At 41.8% G+C, this 12,895-nt stretch overlaps 1 protein-coding gene across 5 annotated transcripts in view; it reads left to right on the top strand.

Annotated features, from left to right (window-relative positions):
- Positions 1–12,895, top strand: part of dapp1 (dual adaptor of phosphotyrosine and 3-phosphoinositides) — a 162,855-nt gene that overhangs the window by 46,912 nt on the left and 103,048 nt on the right. For all 5 annotated transcript variants that reach the window (XM_087979902.1, XM_087979901.1, XM_087979900.1 and 2 more), the window contains 5 exons: positions 2,545–2,702; positions 3,823–3,909; positions 8,007–8,099; positions 8,185–9,336; positions 11,084–11,224. In XM_087979902.1, the coding sequence (XP_087836028.1) occupies positions 2,545–2,702; positions 3,823–3,909; positions 8,007–8,099; positions 8,185–9,336; positions 11,084–11,224 (1,631 nt within the window). The remainder of the gene's footprint in view (positions 1–2,544; positions 2,703–3,822; positions 3,910–8,006; positions 8,100–8,184; positions 9,337–11,083; positions 11,225–12,895) is intronic.

The following is a 12,895-nucleotide window of genomic DNA, read 5'->3' as shown; positions in this document are numbered from 1 at the left end:
GCATCTGCAGTCTTCACTTTTGCCTATACATTCCTAATGGCCCAGAGGGCATGAGAATCAACGACATTGCTGAGGGTCTGGAGTCATGTGTAGGCCAGACCGGGTAAGGATGGTAGATGGTAGATTGGGGCGGCACAGTGGCACAGTGGTTAGTACTGCTGCCTCACAGCGCCAGGGACCCGGGTTCAATTCCCGCCTCAGGCGACTGACTGTGTGGAGTTTGCACGTTCTCCCCGTGTCTGCGTGGTTTCCTCCGGGTGCTCCAGTTTCCTCCCACAGTCCAAAGATGTGCAGGTTAGGTGAATTGGCCATGCTAAATTGCCCGTAGTGTTGGGTAAGGGGTAAATGTAGGGGTATGGGTGGGTTGCGCTTCGGCGGGTCGGTGTGGACTTGTTGGGCCGAAGGGCCTGTTTCCACTCTGTAATGAATAACGAATAATAACAAATTTCCTTCCCTGAAGGGAATCAGTTAACCCGATGGGTTTTTACAGCAATCAATGATACTTTCATTGTGTAGTTACTGAGAACAGCACTCAATTCTAGGTTTTACTTTAAGAAATACTGTTTAAATGTCAGAAATCTGATTATACAGTCAGAAATGCTGGAAAAATATTCTCTACGTCAGTCAGCATCTAGTGAGAAAGATACAGGGTTAATGTTTCAGCTTGATGTCTTTACAGCAAAACAGTGAACATTATTTTACAGCTTCCCCCAGGCTCAGCTCTGGCGTCTTTATGTGGTTCATTATCTTCCTCTTTTGCCTTACACTGTCATCCTGTTTGTTACCTTCCACCAAATGCACACCTTCCCTTTTGTCACTTTGGCAAACTCTGATGTAATTAGCTTTGCAAGTTTTTCAAAGTGTGGCTGGCTTGGGAAGCTCAGCAGCTGAAAGGAAGTGGGGAACGATTCAGGCAAACATAAATGGGGGTAAGAGAAGCAGTAATGGTTCTGCTCCCACCTCCCTCCCTGGCCTCCCAAACTCTTTCTCCATCAAGTCCGTTTGGACAAATGCCCCCAGATCTGGATAAACCCAACTGGTTACTCCTGGTCATAGAATCTCTACAATACATTTGGGGGCCATTTAGCCAATCAAGTCTGCATCTACCTTCCAAAGAGCATCCCACCCAGTTCCTGTGATTCCACATTTCCCACGGCCAATCCACCTAGGCTGCACACCCCTGGACACTATGGGCAACTTACAATGGGGAAAATATTTCTACTGTGCATCTTCAGTCTGTGGGTGGAAACCACAGGAAAGACAGGTGGGGAACATGCAAACTCCTCACAGACAACCACCCAAGACTGGAATTGAACCCGGGTCCCTGGTGCTGTGAGGCAGCAGTGCTAACCACTGAGTCACCGTGCCACCGCTGCACAGGCCAGGTTGATGCCACCCGGGTCCTGACACCTGCCCCAGAATGCTCCTCTCTGGCAAGGTATCATGCAGGACCAAACAAAGCAAAGAACCTGATAACGTCTGATGAAAACCTGTCTTCAAGAATTCCCATCTAAAGTTCCTCCCCTCCCCATTTAATCTGCCCCATTAACATCCAGTGTTTTGTGGAACAGAAGATAACCAGTTCACTCATGGTGTCTGTGCTGGCTCTCTGAAACAGTAACTTTGCTCCCATCGCATTTCCCCTTTCCATATATTCTTTTAACATTTTGCTTTTAAATGGTGCCTTTTTTATGGATAGGTTGCATCCTTGCTTCCGAGCCAGGTGGCCAAGGATTCAATGCCCATGCCGGCACCTCCCCTCCAGCTGGCACCTTAGTGTGGTACTGCAGGAATGCTGCTCTGCTGAAAGTACAAACAATCCCATGGCATTTTTTCCAAAGAAGAACACAAAGCTCCCCTCCTTTCTTCAGCCAATTCTCAAGCCTTATCTTGTTGGGCTATGGGTCTCATCTTGTAGTCCTGATGCAAGGTCATTGATCTGAAATGTTTACTCAGTGTTTCCGCTCACAGATGAAGAATATTTCCTGTATTATCTGTTTCTAGCTCAGATTTCCAGCATCCACAGTATTTTACTGCTGTGGGACTGATGCATTCTGATGGTAAACGTTTCAAACATAGACAAGTTCAAATTGACCACACCTGATTATCCTGCTGTAACCTCCTGCAATCTTGATTATCATTGCCATTGTTTCTTCGATACACTGCTCCCAATACCTTCTAAACACATTCCTCAAAATCTCTAACTCCTAAGAACGTTTCAAGTGATATTGGTGACAAAATCCAGTCAGTGATCCCATTTTCCAGAACGGCATCTCCTTTATGAGAGCAAAACTCAACCAGAGGAAAATAAAGGTTAAACAAGTGGTGTACGGAATGGTGGGTTTGAGGTCTAAAATAGATTAGCCATGATCTTATTTAATGGCAAAGCTGACCCGATGGGCTGGATGGTCTACTCCTGCTCTTTATTTGTAACATCAAATTGGAAAATAAAGTAAATTACTGTTTTGATGATTTAATTTGTGGTAAATCAAAATCAGTCTTGTTGTATCTTTCTTTTCTGACTAATCTTCGACTGTGAACCAGAATCTTGGTGGAGTCACCTCAACGAGTTTTTCTTCAAGAAACTTGTGACAATGTATAAAAGTGCATCTTACAGACTGCTTCAAGAGACTTCCAGCAACCAAAGTGAATTCCCTGATAAACTGTGCAATTGTCTCAATATTTTGCAAAGACTTTACAAGGTGAGTCTGACCGTGTTAACTTAGTGGCTCTGACCGCACCTGGGTCTGTCTAACCTTCCCTTCTCTTCACTTGTGGGATGTGGACATCACTCCCCAGCTAGGTCTGCATTTCCTGCCACTTCCTCATTGCTAATGCAGCGATGAGCTTCCAGAACTGCGACAGTCCTGTGGATTGCAGATTTTTGTTGCAGTTTAGATACAAACTGAATATATGAACATTGAAGTTAGAAGTAGGAGTGGGCCACCTGGCCTTTCAAGTCTGCTGTGCCATTCACAACTGATCTGATCATTCCCGCAAACCCAATATCTGCCAGAGGAAGTGGTAGAGGCTGGTACAATTACAACATTTCAAAGACATTTGTCCAGGTACATGAATAGGAAAGATTTAAGAGGGATATGGGCCAAATACAGGCAAGGGGGACTAATTTAGTTTGGGAAACCAGGTAGGTGTGTCCAAGTTAGACTGAAGAGTCTGCTTCTGTGCTGTATGTTTTGTGATTCATTCATTGATGGGATGTGGGCATCGCTGGCCAGGCAGCATTTATTGCCCATCCCTAATTGCCCAGAGGGCAGTTAAGAGTCAACTACATTGCTGTGGGTCAAGAATCACATGTCGGCCAGACCAACTAAGGATGGCAGTCTTCTTCCCCAAAGGAGATTAGTGAACCAGATGGGTTTTTCTGACAATGGATTCATGGTCACCCTTAGACTTTTAATTCCAGATTTTTTATTTTTATTGAATTCAAATTCTACCCTCTGCAGTGGTGGGTTTCAAACCCAGGTCCCCAGAATATTATCTGGGTCTTTGAATTAACACTCCAGTGATAATACCACTACGTCATCACCTCCCTTGCCTGTATGACTCTATCTACCTCCACCTCTGCTTCCACTACCTTCTGAGGAAGACACTGAGTCACAAATCTCTCTGAGAAAGAAAATGCCTCCCTATCTCTGTCTGATTATTTTTAAATAGTGTCCTTGGTACTCGACTCTGCCACAAGAGGAAACATTTTCTCCCCTCAATCTGTCAATATCCCTTAGAATCCTGAATGTTCAGATCATTTAAAATACAAGCAACTTTAAGTGTAGTAAAGTATACTTCAATCCATTCTATCCGCAGATAAATTCCTCAGCAGGTTTTCAAATCCAGGAGAACAGTTTCTACATAGCTCCTGCAGAGGTCTTCAGGGATACTCCTATTTCCTGTGTAAGTTCAAAAACCGGAATCACATTATTTCACTGGATAACATCAACATGCATTTAAATGGTGTTTTTAATGTGGTATAGCTTCACAAGGAATGCTATGGAATTAAATTTGACTCAGGGTTTAGGGGTTTGGAGTTCACTTTAACTTGCCTTGTAAGTTAATTACAAAGTGGGTTTTGATGTGGAGGTTCCAGTGTTGGACTGGGGTGAAAAATGTCAGAAGTCACACAACGCCAGGTTATAGCGAGTTTTGAGAAGATTTGTAGCTCAGGTTGAAATTCTGGATATAGGTTTGCTTGCTGAGCTGGAAGGTTCATTTCCAGATGTTTCATCACCCTTCTAAGTAACATCTTCAGTGGGCCTCAGGCAAAGCACTGTTGATAATTCCTGCTTTCTATTTATATGTTTGGGTTTCTTTGGGTTGGTGATGTCATTTTCTGTGGCGAAGTCACCTCCTGTTCTTTTTCTCAGAGATGGTAGATGGGGTCTAACTCGATGTGTTTGTTGGTAGAGTTCCGGTTGGAATGCCATGCTTCTAGGAATTCTCGTGCATATCTTTGTTTGGCTTGTTCTAGGATGGATGTGTTGTCCCAGTCAAAGTGGTGTCCTTCCTTATCTGTATGTAAGGATACTAGTGAGAGAGGGTCTTTTTGTGGCTCGGTCGTGTTCATGTATCCTGGTGGCTAGTTTTCTGCCTGTTTGTCCAATGTAGTGTTTGTTACAGTCCTTGCATCATATATATGTAAATGACATTACTTTTTCTTGTTGTCTGTATAGGGTCTTTCAAGCTCATTAGCTGCTGTTTTAGTGTGTTGGTGGGTTTGTGGCCTACCATGATGCCAAGGGGTCTGAGTAGTCTGTTCTTACAGCTTGTGTGGATAATAGCAGCAACCACAAGGAGAATAGACAATCTGATCACATGGAGCAAGAGGTCTTTCAAGGAGTGAGGAAGCAAGAAGAAATGTTGTGGTAGTAGGGAAGTAGAGGGGGACAAGTGCAGTTCTCTGAAGCCAAACCTATGGGTCCTAAAGGCTGTGTTGCCTGCCAAGTGTCAGGGTTAAGGAAATCTCCTTGGGGCTGGAGATGGAATGCAGTAGGTGGGGATGAATCCTGTTTTCATGGTCTATTGTGGGACCAATAACTTAAGTAAGGATACTTGAGGAGATGCAGAACCACAAATATAAAAATCTCTGTCTATCTACCTGAGCTATGAGCAAATCATGTTGAATGTGTGCCTCAAAGATTAGTGTGGGTTTCAATCGATATGACCCTGACACTGGTACTGGGGAAAGAGGATGCTGTTCCACTGGGACAGTCTTCATCTGGGCTCCACTAAAACTGGTGTTCTGCCAAGTTGTGTAACTAGGGCATTCATGAGAGTTTTAAATGCAACAGTGGGGAAGATAGTTCACCTGAGAAGAAATTTTGGAAAGTTAGAGAGAATGAACAATGCACAGAACTCACTAGCGAGAATGATTAATAGTCTCTTTGACAGTTTAGCTCGATCTTGAGAGAGTATGAATCAAGACATAATGTGTGCTTGTAAGGATAGTCTAGTAAAGTCATGAGAGGATAAGTTCATGAGAGCATTTAGGATAATTCCTTTGAACAATATGTTAGAGAACCATCCAGGGAGCAGGCTATTTCAAATCTCATAATGTGTAATGACACAGGATTAGGGAAAGAAATTTAACTGAGAAAGATAGATTTTACAGAAAGGATGTACCATCCATGGCTAACTGAGGAGTTAAGGGCAGTATCAAATTGAATGAAAAGATGTACAATTCTGTAAGGATTATCAAAGCCTGACGAGTGGGTACATTTTGGGAAGTACTGAAGGAAGTAGTTACAGAGATAATGGGTGCAGTGGCTGTAATCTTCCCAAATTCCCTAGATTCTGAAAAGGCCCAGATTGCAAATGTAACACCTCTTCTCAAGAACAGAGGGAGGCAGAAAGGAGCAAAACACAGGTCAGTTAGTCTAACAGCTATCATTGAGAAAATGCTGAGCTCCATTATAAAGGCAATCATAGCAGATCATTAAGGAAATCATATTGCAATCAGACAGTGTCAATATGGTTTTGTGAAAAGGAAATCATGTCTGACAAATGTTTAAATCCTTTGAATATGTAACAAGCAGGATAAGTAAAGGGAAACCAGTGAAGGTTGTGTGTTTGGATATGCAAAAGACATGTGATAAGATGCCATAGTAAATGCACATGATAAATGTTTAGGGATGATGTATTAGCAATGGATAGAGGACTGACTAACTATCAGGAAGCAGAGAGTCGGGATAAATGGATCATGTTTAAGTTGAAAATGTGTTGCAGGAAAAGCGCAGCAGTTCAGGCAGCATCCAAGGAGCAGGAGAATCGACGTATCGGGCATGAAGAAGGGCTTATGCCCGAAACGTCGATTCACCTGCTCCTTGGATGCTGCCTGACCTGCTGCGCTTTTCCAGCAACACATTTTCAGCCCTAATCTCCAGCATCTGCAGTCCTCACTTTCTCCGTGTTTAAGTTGGCAAACTACAGCCAGTGGAATGCTATAGTGACCAATGATGGGGCCTCAATCCTTTATAATCCACAGAATGACTTGGATGAAGGAACTATCTGTATTGTAGACAAATCTTTCTGACAATACGACGTCAAATAGAAAGCAAATAGTGAGGAGGATAGGAAACAGCCCGCAAAGGAATGACCACAGGTTAAGTGAGTTGGTGAAAAACTGACAGATGGAATGAAATGTGAAGCTATTCACTTTGATAAAGCAGTATAGCATTCAAATGGAGAGAAACTGCAGAAAGTTGCAATACTGAGGGATCTTGATGTTCTTGTATACACTTCAAGACAAGTCAGTGTGTAGGTCCATGAAGTAATTAAGAAGGCAAATGGAATGTGGACCAAGTGTTCAGTTGAGATGAAGTTGGGGTTACTGTCTAAGAGACAAGAAGGCTGAGAAGGTTCGATAGAGATATATAAATTCAGGAATGGTTAGACAGAAATAAATAGAAACTGTTTCCAGTGGGTGCAGGAACAATAATTAGACTGCCCAGATTTACTTTGATTTAATTGATTGGCAAAAGAACCAAACGGGACACAAGGGAAAATTTTTATTCAAAGAATGGTTAGGATTTAGCATCACTTCTTTTCTCACATTGAGATAGATACAGATTCAAATTAGTACTTGAAAGAAAATTGCATAAATACTTGGAGAAAATTAAAGGGGAAGAATGCATGGCAAGGGGCAGAGGTCAGACTGATTAGATTTCTCTTTGAAAGAACTGATACAAACCTGATGGCTGAATGGCCTCTTTCATGCTATACTATTCTATTCCATTAGGATCCATCGTGAAGGACCCTGCAGAAGCTGTCAAGGGTTAAGAGGGAGAAGGAAGGAACAAGGGGCTTGAAAGAGAGATTTGACTAGGGTCCAGGATGTGCCCCTTTGGCCTTGGTTAGATAAGTTGGCATTACAAAGGGTTGTTAGACTAAAACACAGACCTTGATCACAGGGAAAGGAAATACGAGAACAGATTGTTGCATTACAAGAAGAAAACAGTTTCCTTTCACAAGAGGGCATAATCAAAGATTTGTAGAACAAAACTACGACTTGGAAAAGGGTGTATCATTGACAACTGTGTAACACTTAGATGCACTGACCCCAGCATGGAGCTAGGCCATATCAAGAGATAGAACATATCACTTCAGAAGATCTTTTGCCTACCATCAAGACCAGGAAATGTGGATAAGCTTGAATAAATTCACATCCTGGTTTTTCCAATTTCCTGCACAGGTTATTTTACTCAGTTACAGCTAACAGAATACTATTCTGTAGGAAGTTTTAAGATAAACGTTTTGAGACAAGGTTAAGTGAACGTAATTCACAGAATCTGTTAAAAGGATCAGAAAGGAATTATCAATACAATGGTAGCAATCTTTGTGACACATATTCTCTTTCTATAATAGAACCAGTCTGTGCTGTAGCATAAGTCTTTAATATTCATAGATATGCATTGTTAAATATAAATCTTTAATATTCATAGATATGCATTGTTAAATATAAATCTGAATTGCTAACCTCGTTTTTTTTTGCACAGATATCATTATTGAAATTAATTCCCTACTCCTGCATTTTTAATATGGAAACTAAAATTCAGATTTTCAAGAGGATCTCACACCTGGAAATTCAGGTAAGAATTGTTGTCATACTCTAGGAAATGTTATTGGACTTTTAATGACATGAGTTTGTAATTCATTTTTTATGATTCCTTCCAGGGAAAAAAGGTCACTGATGAAAAAATTATTTTTGGCTATAAGAGCCTTTTTGAGGATATCAATCATTCTTCTCTGGAAATTTGTCCTTCTACTGGGAACACTGGAACCACTAATAGGAACATTGGTGCTTCTCTTGAGTTTTCTAATGTCTGTCATGACAACGGTGATATCGCAATAAGCATCACTGATGACTCTACTGCATACACTGAGGCATCTTCTAGCAACATGGATACATCAGTGACAGACATCAATGCCTCTGCTAGGATAGTTGACGTCTTTACAGGAAACACTGCCTTTACTGAGATCATTGATGCCTCTAAGGAAAAAATTAATGCACCTAACAATAGTATTGATACCTCTACAGGGAATGCTGGTGCACCAGCTGAGCTCGTTGGAACCTCACATAGAAACCTTGATGCACCTAAGGACAATCTTGATGCTTCTACAGGAGATGCTGATGTCTGTAATGGGATCATTGGTGCTCCTCCTGAGATCACTAGTACCTCTACCAGTGAAGCATCCAATGACAGTATTGATACCACCAGTGAACACATCAGTGTCTCCACTGGGATTATTAGTGACTGTACTGGGAACACTGATGCCTGTAATGACAATCTTGTTGGCTCCACAGGAATCACTAATTCTTCTGCTGAGATCATTGGTACGTCTACTAGTAATACTGATGGACCTAATGACAATCTTGATGCTTCTACAGGGAATGCTGAGGTCTCTACTGGGATCATTGGTGCTCCTGCTGAGATCACTGCTATCTCTACCAGAAATACTGATGCTCCTAATGACAATATTGATGCTCCTACAGGGACCACTGATGCAATGACTGGGAGGAATATTGGTGACCCTGGGGCCATTGAATCTACCGAGAGCACTGATGTCCTGAATGCAAGCAATGATGCCCTCTCTGTTGACCTTTCCACCATCAACTTTGATGATTATGATGACTATGATGATTATTATGATTATCCTATTTTCATTAGCAATGAAGAACTTACATATTGTCTCCACATATTGCATAATATTTTGAATCTCTCTGCCATCGGATGCCATCTACAAATCGATAGAACAGAGATCCTTCAAAGTACATTGGCACAATTGAGAAGCTGTGACGAAATTAGATTTCGTGGTTGGTTTCAGGTAGGAGTGCTCATTGAAATGATTGGCAACCTCACTGCAGCTTGTTGGATGTTGCTGTGTATAAAGTAGTTTCTCTGTTGTCTACATATTAACAAGGACTACAAGGACTTTAGGAATTTTCTGAGGAATTAACAAGGTACAAACAAAAATTTAATTTCTTTCCCTGTGTCTGTTTCGCCTAATTAAAACAAAAAGCTAGAAACAAAATAACTCGGTTTAATAAGCCAAATCATTTATCATGGATCTCAGACTATCTCTTAATGAAGATATTTAGATGATGCAGTTTAATTTTGGTCTATTTGCAACAATTATTACAGCAATTTGGGGTGGCACAGTGGCTCAGTGGTTAGCACTGCTGCCTCACAGCGCCAGGGATCCAGTGATGCTTGTTTGATTCCTGACTCCGGTGATTGTCTGTGTGGAGTTTGCACATTCTCCCTGTGTCTGTGTGGGTTTCCTCCAGGTGCTCCAGTTTCCTCCCATCAGTCCAGAGACGTGTAGGTCAGGTGAATTGGCCATGCTAAATTTCCCATAGTGTTAGGTGCATTGGTCAGCGGTAAAGGAAGGGTAATGGGTCTGGTTAGGTTACTCAGTGAGGGTCAACATGGACTTGTTGGGCCAAAGGGCCTGTTTCCATACTGTAGGGAATCTAATCGAATTTCAGACCATGTTTAAGGATAAATTAGTTATTGAACATAATGGAGTGCCACCAGAATTTGTCTCTACAGTTAACAAGGATCTGTGCCAATCCCTCCCTAACCCTGTAACCCCTTTCAGCTTTACAACTCTCCAAGATCTCAACATTCCACCAATTCTAGCTTCTTATACTGTCTCACTTTTAATCACTCCTCCATTGGCACCCGTGCCTTCAGCTATCCAGGCCCCAAGCACCAGGATTCCTTCTGTAAATCTCACTGCCTTTATTTTTCTCTTTTCTCTTTGAAGATGCTCCTGACAACCTACCTCTTTGATCAAGCCTTTGATTGTCTGTCCTAATATCACCCTGTCTGAGTTGAATGATAGATCTCACTTGATAATTGTTTCTGAGAGTTACCTTGTTTGTTGACATTGCTATAAAGGGTTAAAAAGAGGAAATTTAGAAGAGTATTGCTTAAAATTGTGTTGAAACTTTTCATCTCATGCATCATGCCAATTCACAAGGACACCAATGTAAAAAGAAAACTGCCTTTATATGACTGACAATCCTAAACTGATAAGCAGTAGAAGCTAATCATACACATACTCAAAACTCCTTATATTAAATCACAGGGTCTTGGTCTTTGCATGCAGGAAGAACACTTACACACATTCTACCTGTTTCATTTCAATAAAAGAGGTGAATTCATTCTCTAGTTCATTTCTCAGAACAAAGAGTTTATAACCTGCTTGGTTTAAATGTAAAACAAAAGCCTGGCAGTTAACTATCAGCCATCATCTAACAGTGCATCTCCATGATAACAGCTCTACCAATCTCAGTCCATTTCTTAACAAATCAGCACTCTCTTCTCATATAGAACAGAAAGGTTGGTTTTCCTTTATATTGGTCATTCTTGTGAATGCAGTCATATCCTGATGAGTGCAAGATGAAAAGGTTTACCAAGACGTGTTTTATTTAGCAAAAACTAAGATCCATCCAGTACTGTCCTGTGCATCACTTGTGTTCTGTGCAATCAAATCAAAACAGGAGGGTATAAAGAAAATAAATTGCAAATTTTTAATTCTGGTCTATTCGTTACAACTCTATCAGGTCACGTTTAAAGGTGAACCAGCTATTGACGAAGGTGGTGTGTCAAAAGAGTTCTTCTCCATCATTACCGAGGAGCTATGTTCTCAACCAAAGATATTCAAGTTGTATGAGGAATCCAGGCTTGTTTGGTTTCCGGAATGGGTATGTGAATTGTAAAATCATAGAACTCAGTGTGGCGATGAAGCATTGATCTGGATTCTGTGTTCAAATCTCCTGAGCAGTACTTGAATCCACAGCTGCTAATAATCTAGCAATGTTGTCAGTGGACTGGTAATCCAGAATCCCAGACTAATGTTCTGGGGATCTGAGTTAGAATCCCACTAAGGCAGATGGTGAAATTTGAGTTCAACGAACAGCTAGTCTAAAGGCAACTATGTTAGTTGCAACAAGCCCTATTAGGGAGGAGGCAACGGCCTAGTGGTATTATCACTAGACTGTTAATTGAGAGACCCAGGTAATGTTTGGGGGGGTCCCAGGTTCAAAGTCCTGCCACAGCAGGTGGCGGAATTTAAATTCAATAAAAAGTCTGGAATTAATAGTCTAATGATGACCATGAAACTATTGTTGGAAAAACCCATCCAGTTCACTAATCCCTTTTATGGAATGAAAATACCATCCTTACCTGGTCTGGCCTATATGTGCTTCCAGACTACTTGGCAATGTGAGTTGACTCTTAACTGCCCTCTGTGCCAATTAGGGATGGGCAATAATTGCTGGCCTAGCCAACAATGCTCTCATCCCTTAAATGAATATTAAAAATATCTTTTAGTGAAGGATAATTGTTTTCCTTAACTGGCCTGGCCTCTTTGTGACTCCAAACCTGTAATTAACTCTTAACTGTCCTCTGGGCAATTAGAAAAGCTGTTTAAGAAGGGCGGTAAAGACAAGCCAGGGAACTATAGACTGGTGAGCCTGACCTCAGTGGTGGGCAAGTTGTTGGAGGAAATCCTGAGGGACAGGATGTACATGTATTTGGAAAAGCAAGGACCGATTCGGGATAGTCAACATGGCTTTGTGTGTGGGAAATCATGTCTCACAAACTTGATTGAGTTTTTTGAAGAAGTAACAAAGAAGATTGATGAGGACAGAGCGGTGGATGTGATCTGTATGCACTTCAGTAAGGCGTTCGACAAGGTTCCCCATGGGAGACTGATTAGCAAGGTTAGATCTCAGGGAGAACTAGCCATTTGGATACAGAACTGGCTCAAAGGTAGAAGACAGAAGGTGGTGGTGGAGGTAGTTTTTCAGACTGGAGGCCTGTGACCAGTGGAGTGCCACAAAGATCGGTGCTGGGCCCTCTACTTTTTGTCATTTACATAAATGAGTTGGATGCGAGCATAAGAGGTACAGTTAGTAAGTTTGTAGATGACACCAAAATTGGAGGTGTAGTGGACAGCGAAGAGGGTTACCTCAGATTACAACAGGATCTGGACCAGATGGACCAATGGGCTGACAAGTGGCAGATGGAGTTCAATTCAGATAAATGCGAGGTGCTGCATTTTGGGAAAGCAAATCTTAGCAGGACTTATACACTTAATGCTAAGGTCCTAGGGAGTGTTGCTGAACAAAGACACCTTGGAGTACAGGTTCATAGCTCTTTGAAAGTGGAGTCGCAGGTAGATAGGATAGTGAAGAAGGCGTTTGGTATGCTTTCCTTTATTGGTCAGAGTATTGAGTACAGGAGTTGGGAGGTCATGCTGCGGCTGTAAGGGCATTGGTTAGGCCACTGTTGGAATATTGCATGCAATTCTGGTCTCCTTCCTACCGGAAAGTTGTTGTGAAACTTGAAAGGGTTCAGAAAAGATTTACAAG

Source organism: Chiloscyllium plagiosum, unplaced genomic scaffold, assembly GCF_037043375.1.
Source record: "Chiloscyllium plagiosum isolate Xiang-an unplaced genomic scaffold, Cpla_swu_hap1 HiC_scaffold_36, whole genome shotgun sequence".
NCBI lineage: Eukaryota > Metazoa > Chordata > Chondrichthyes > Orectolobiformes > Hemiscylliidae > Chiloscyllium > Chiloscyllium plagiosum.
The sequence above is the reverse complement of the archived record's forward strand: the minus strand, read 5'-3'. Positions and strand labels throughout refer to the sequence as shown.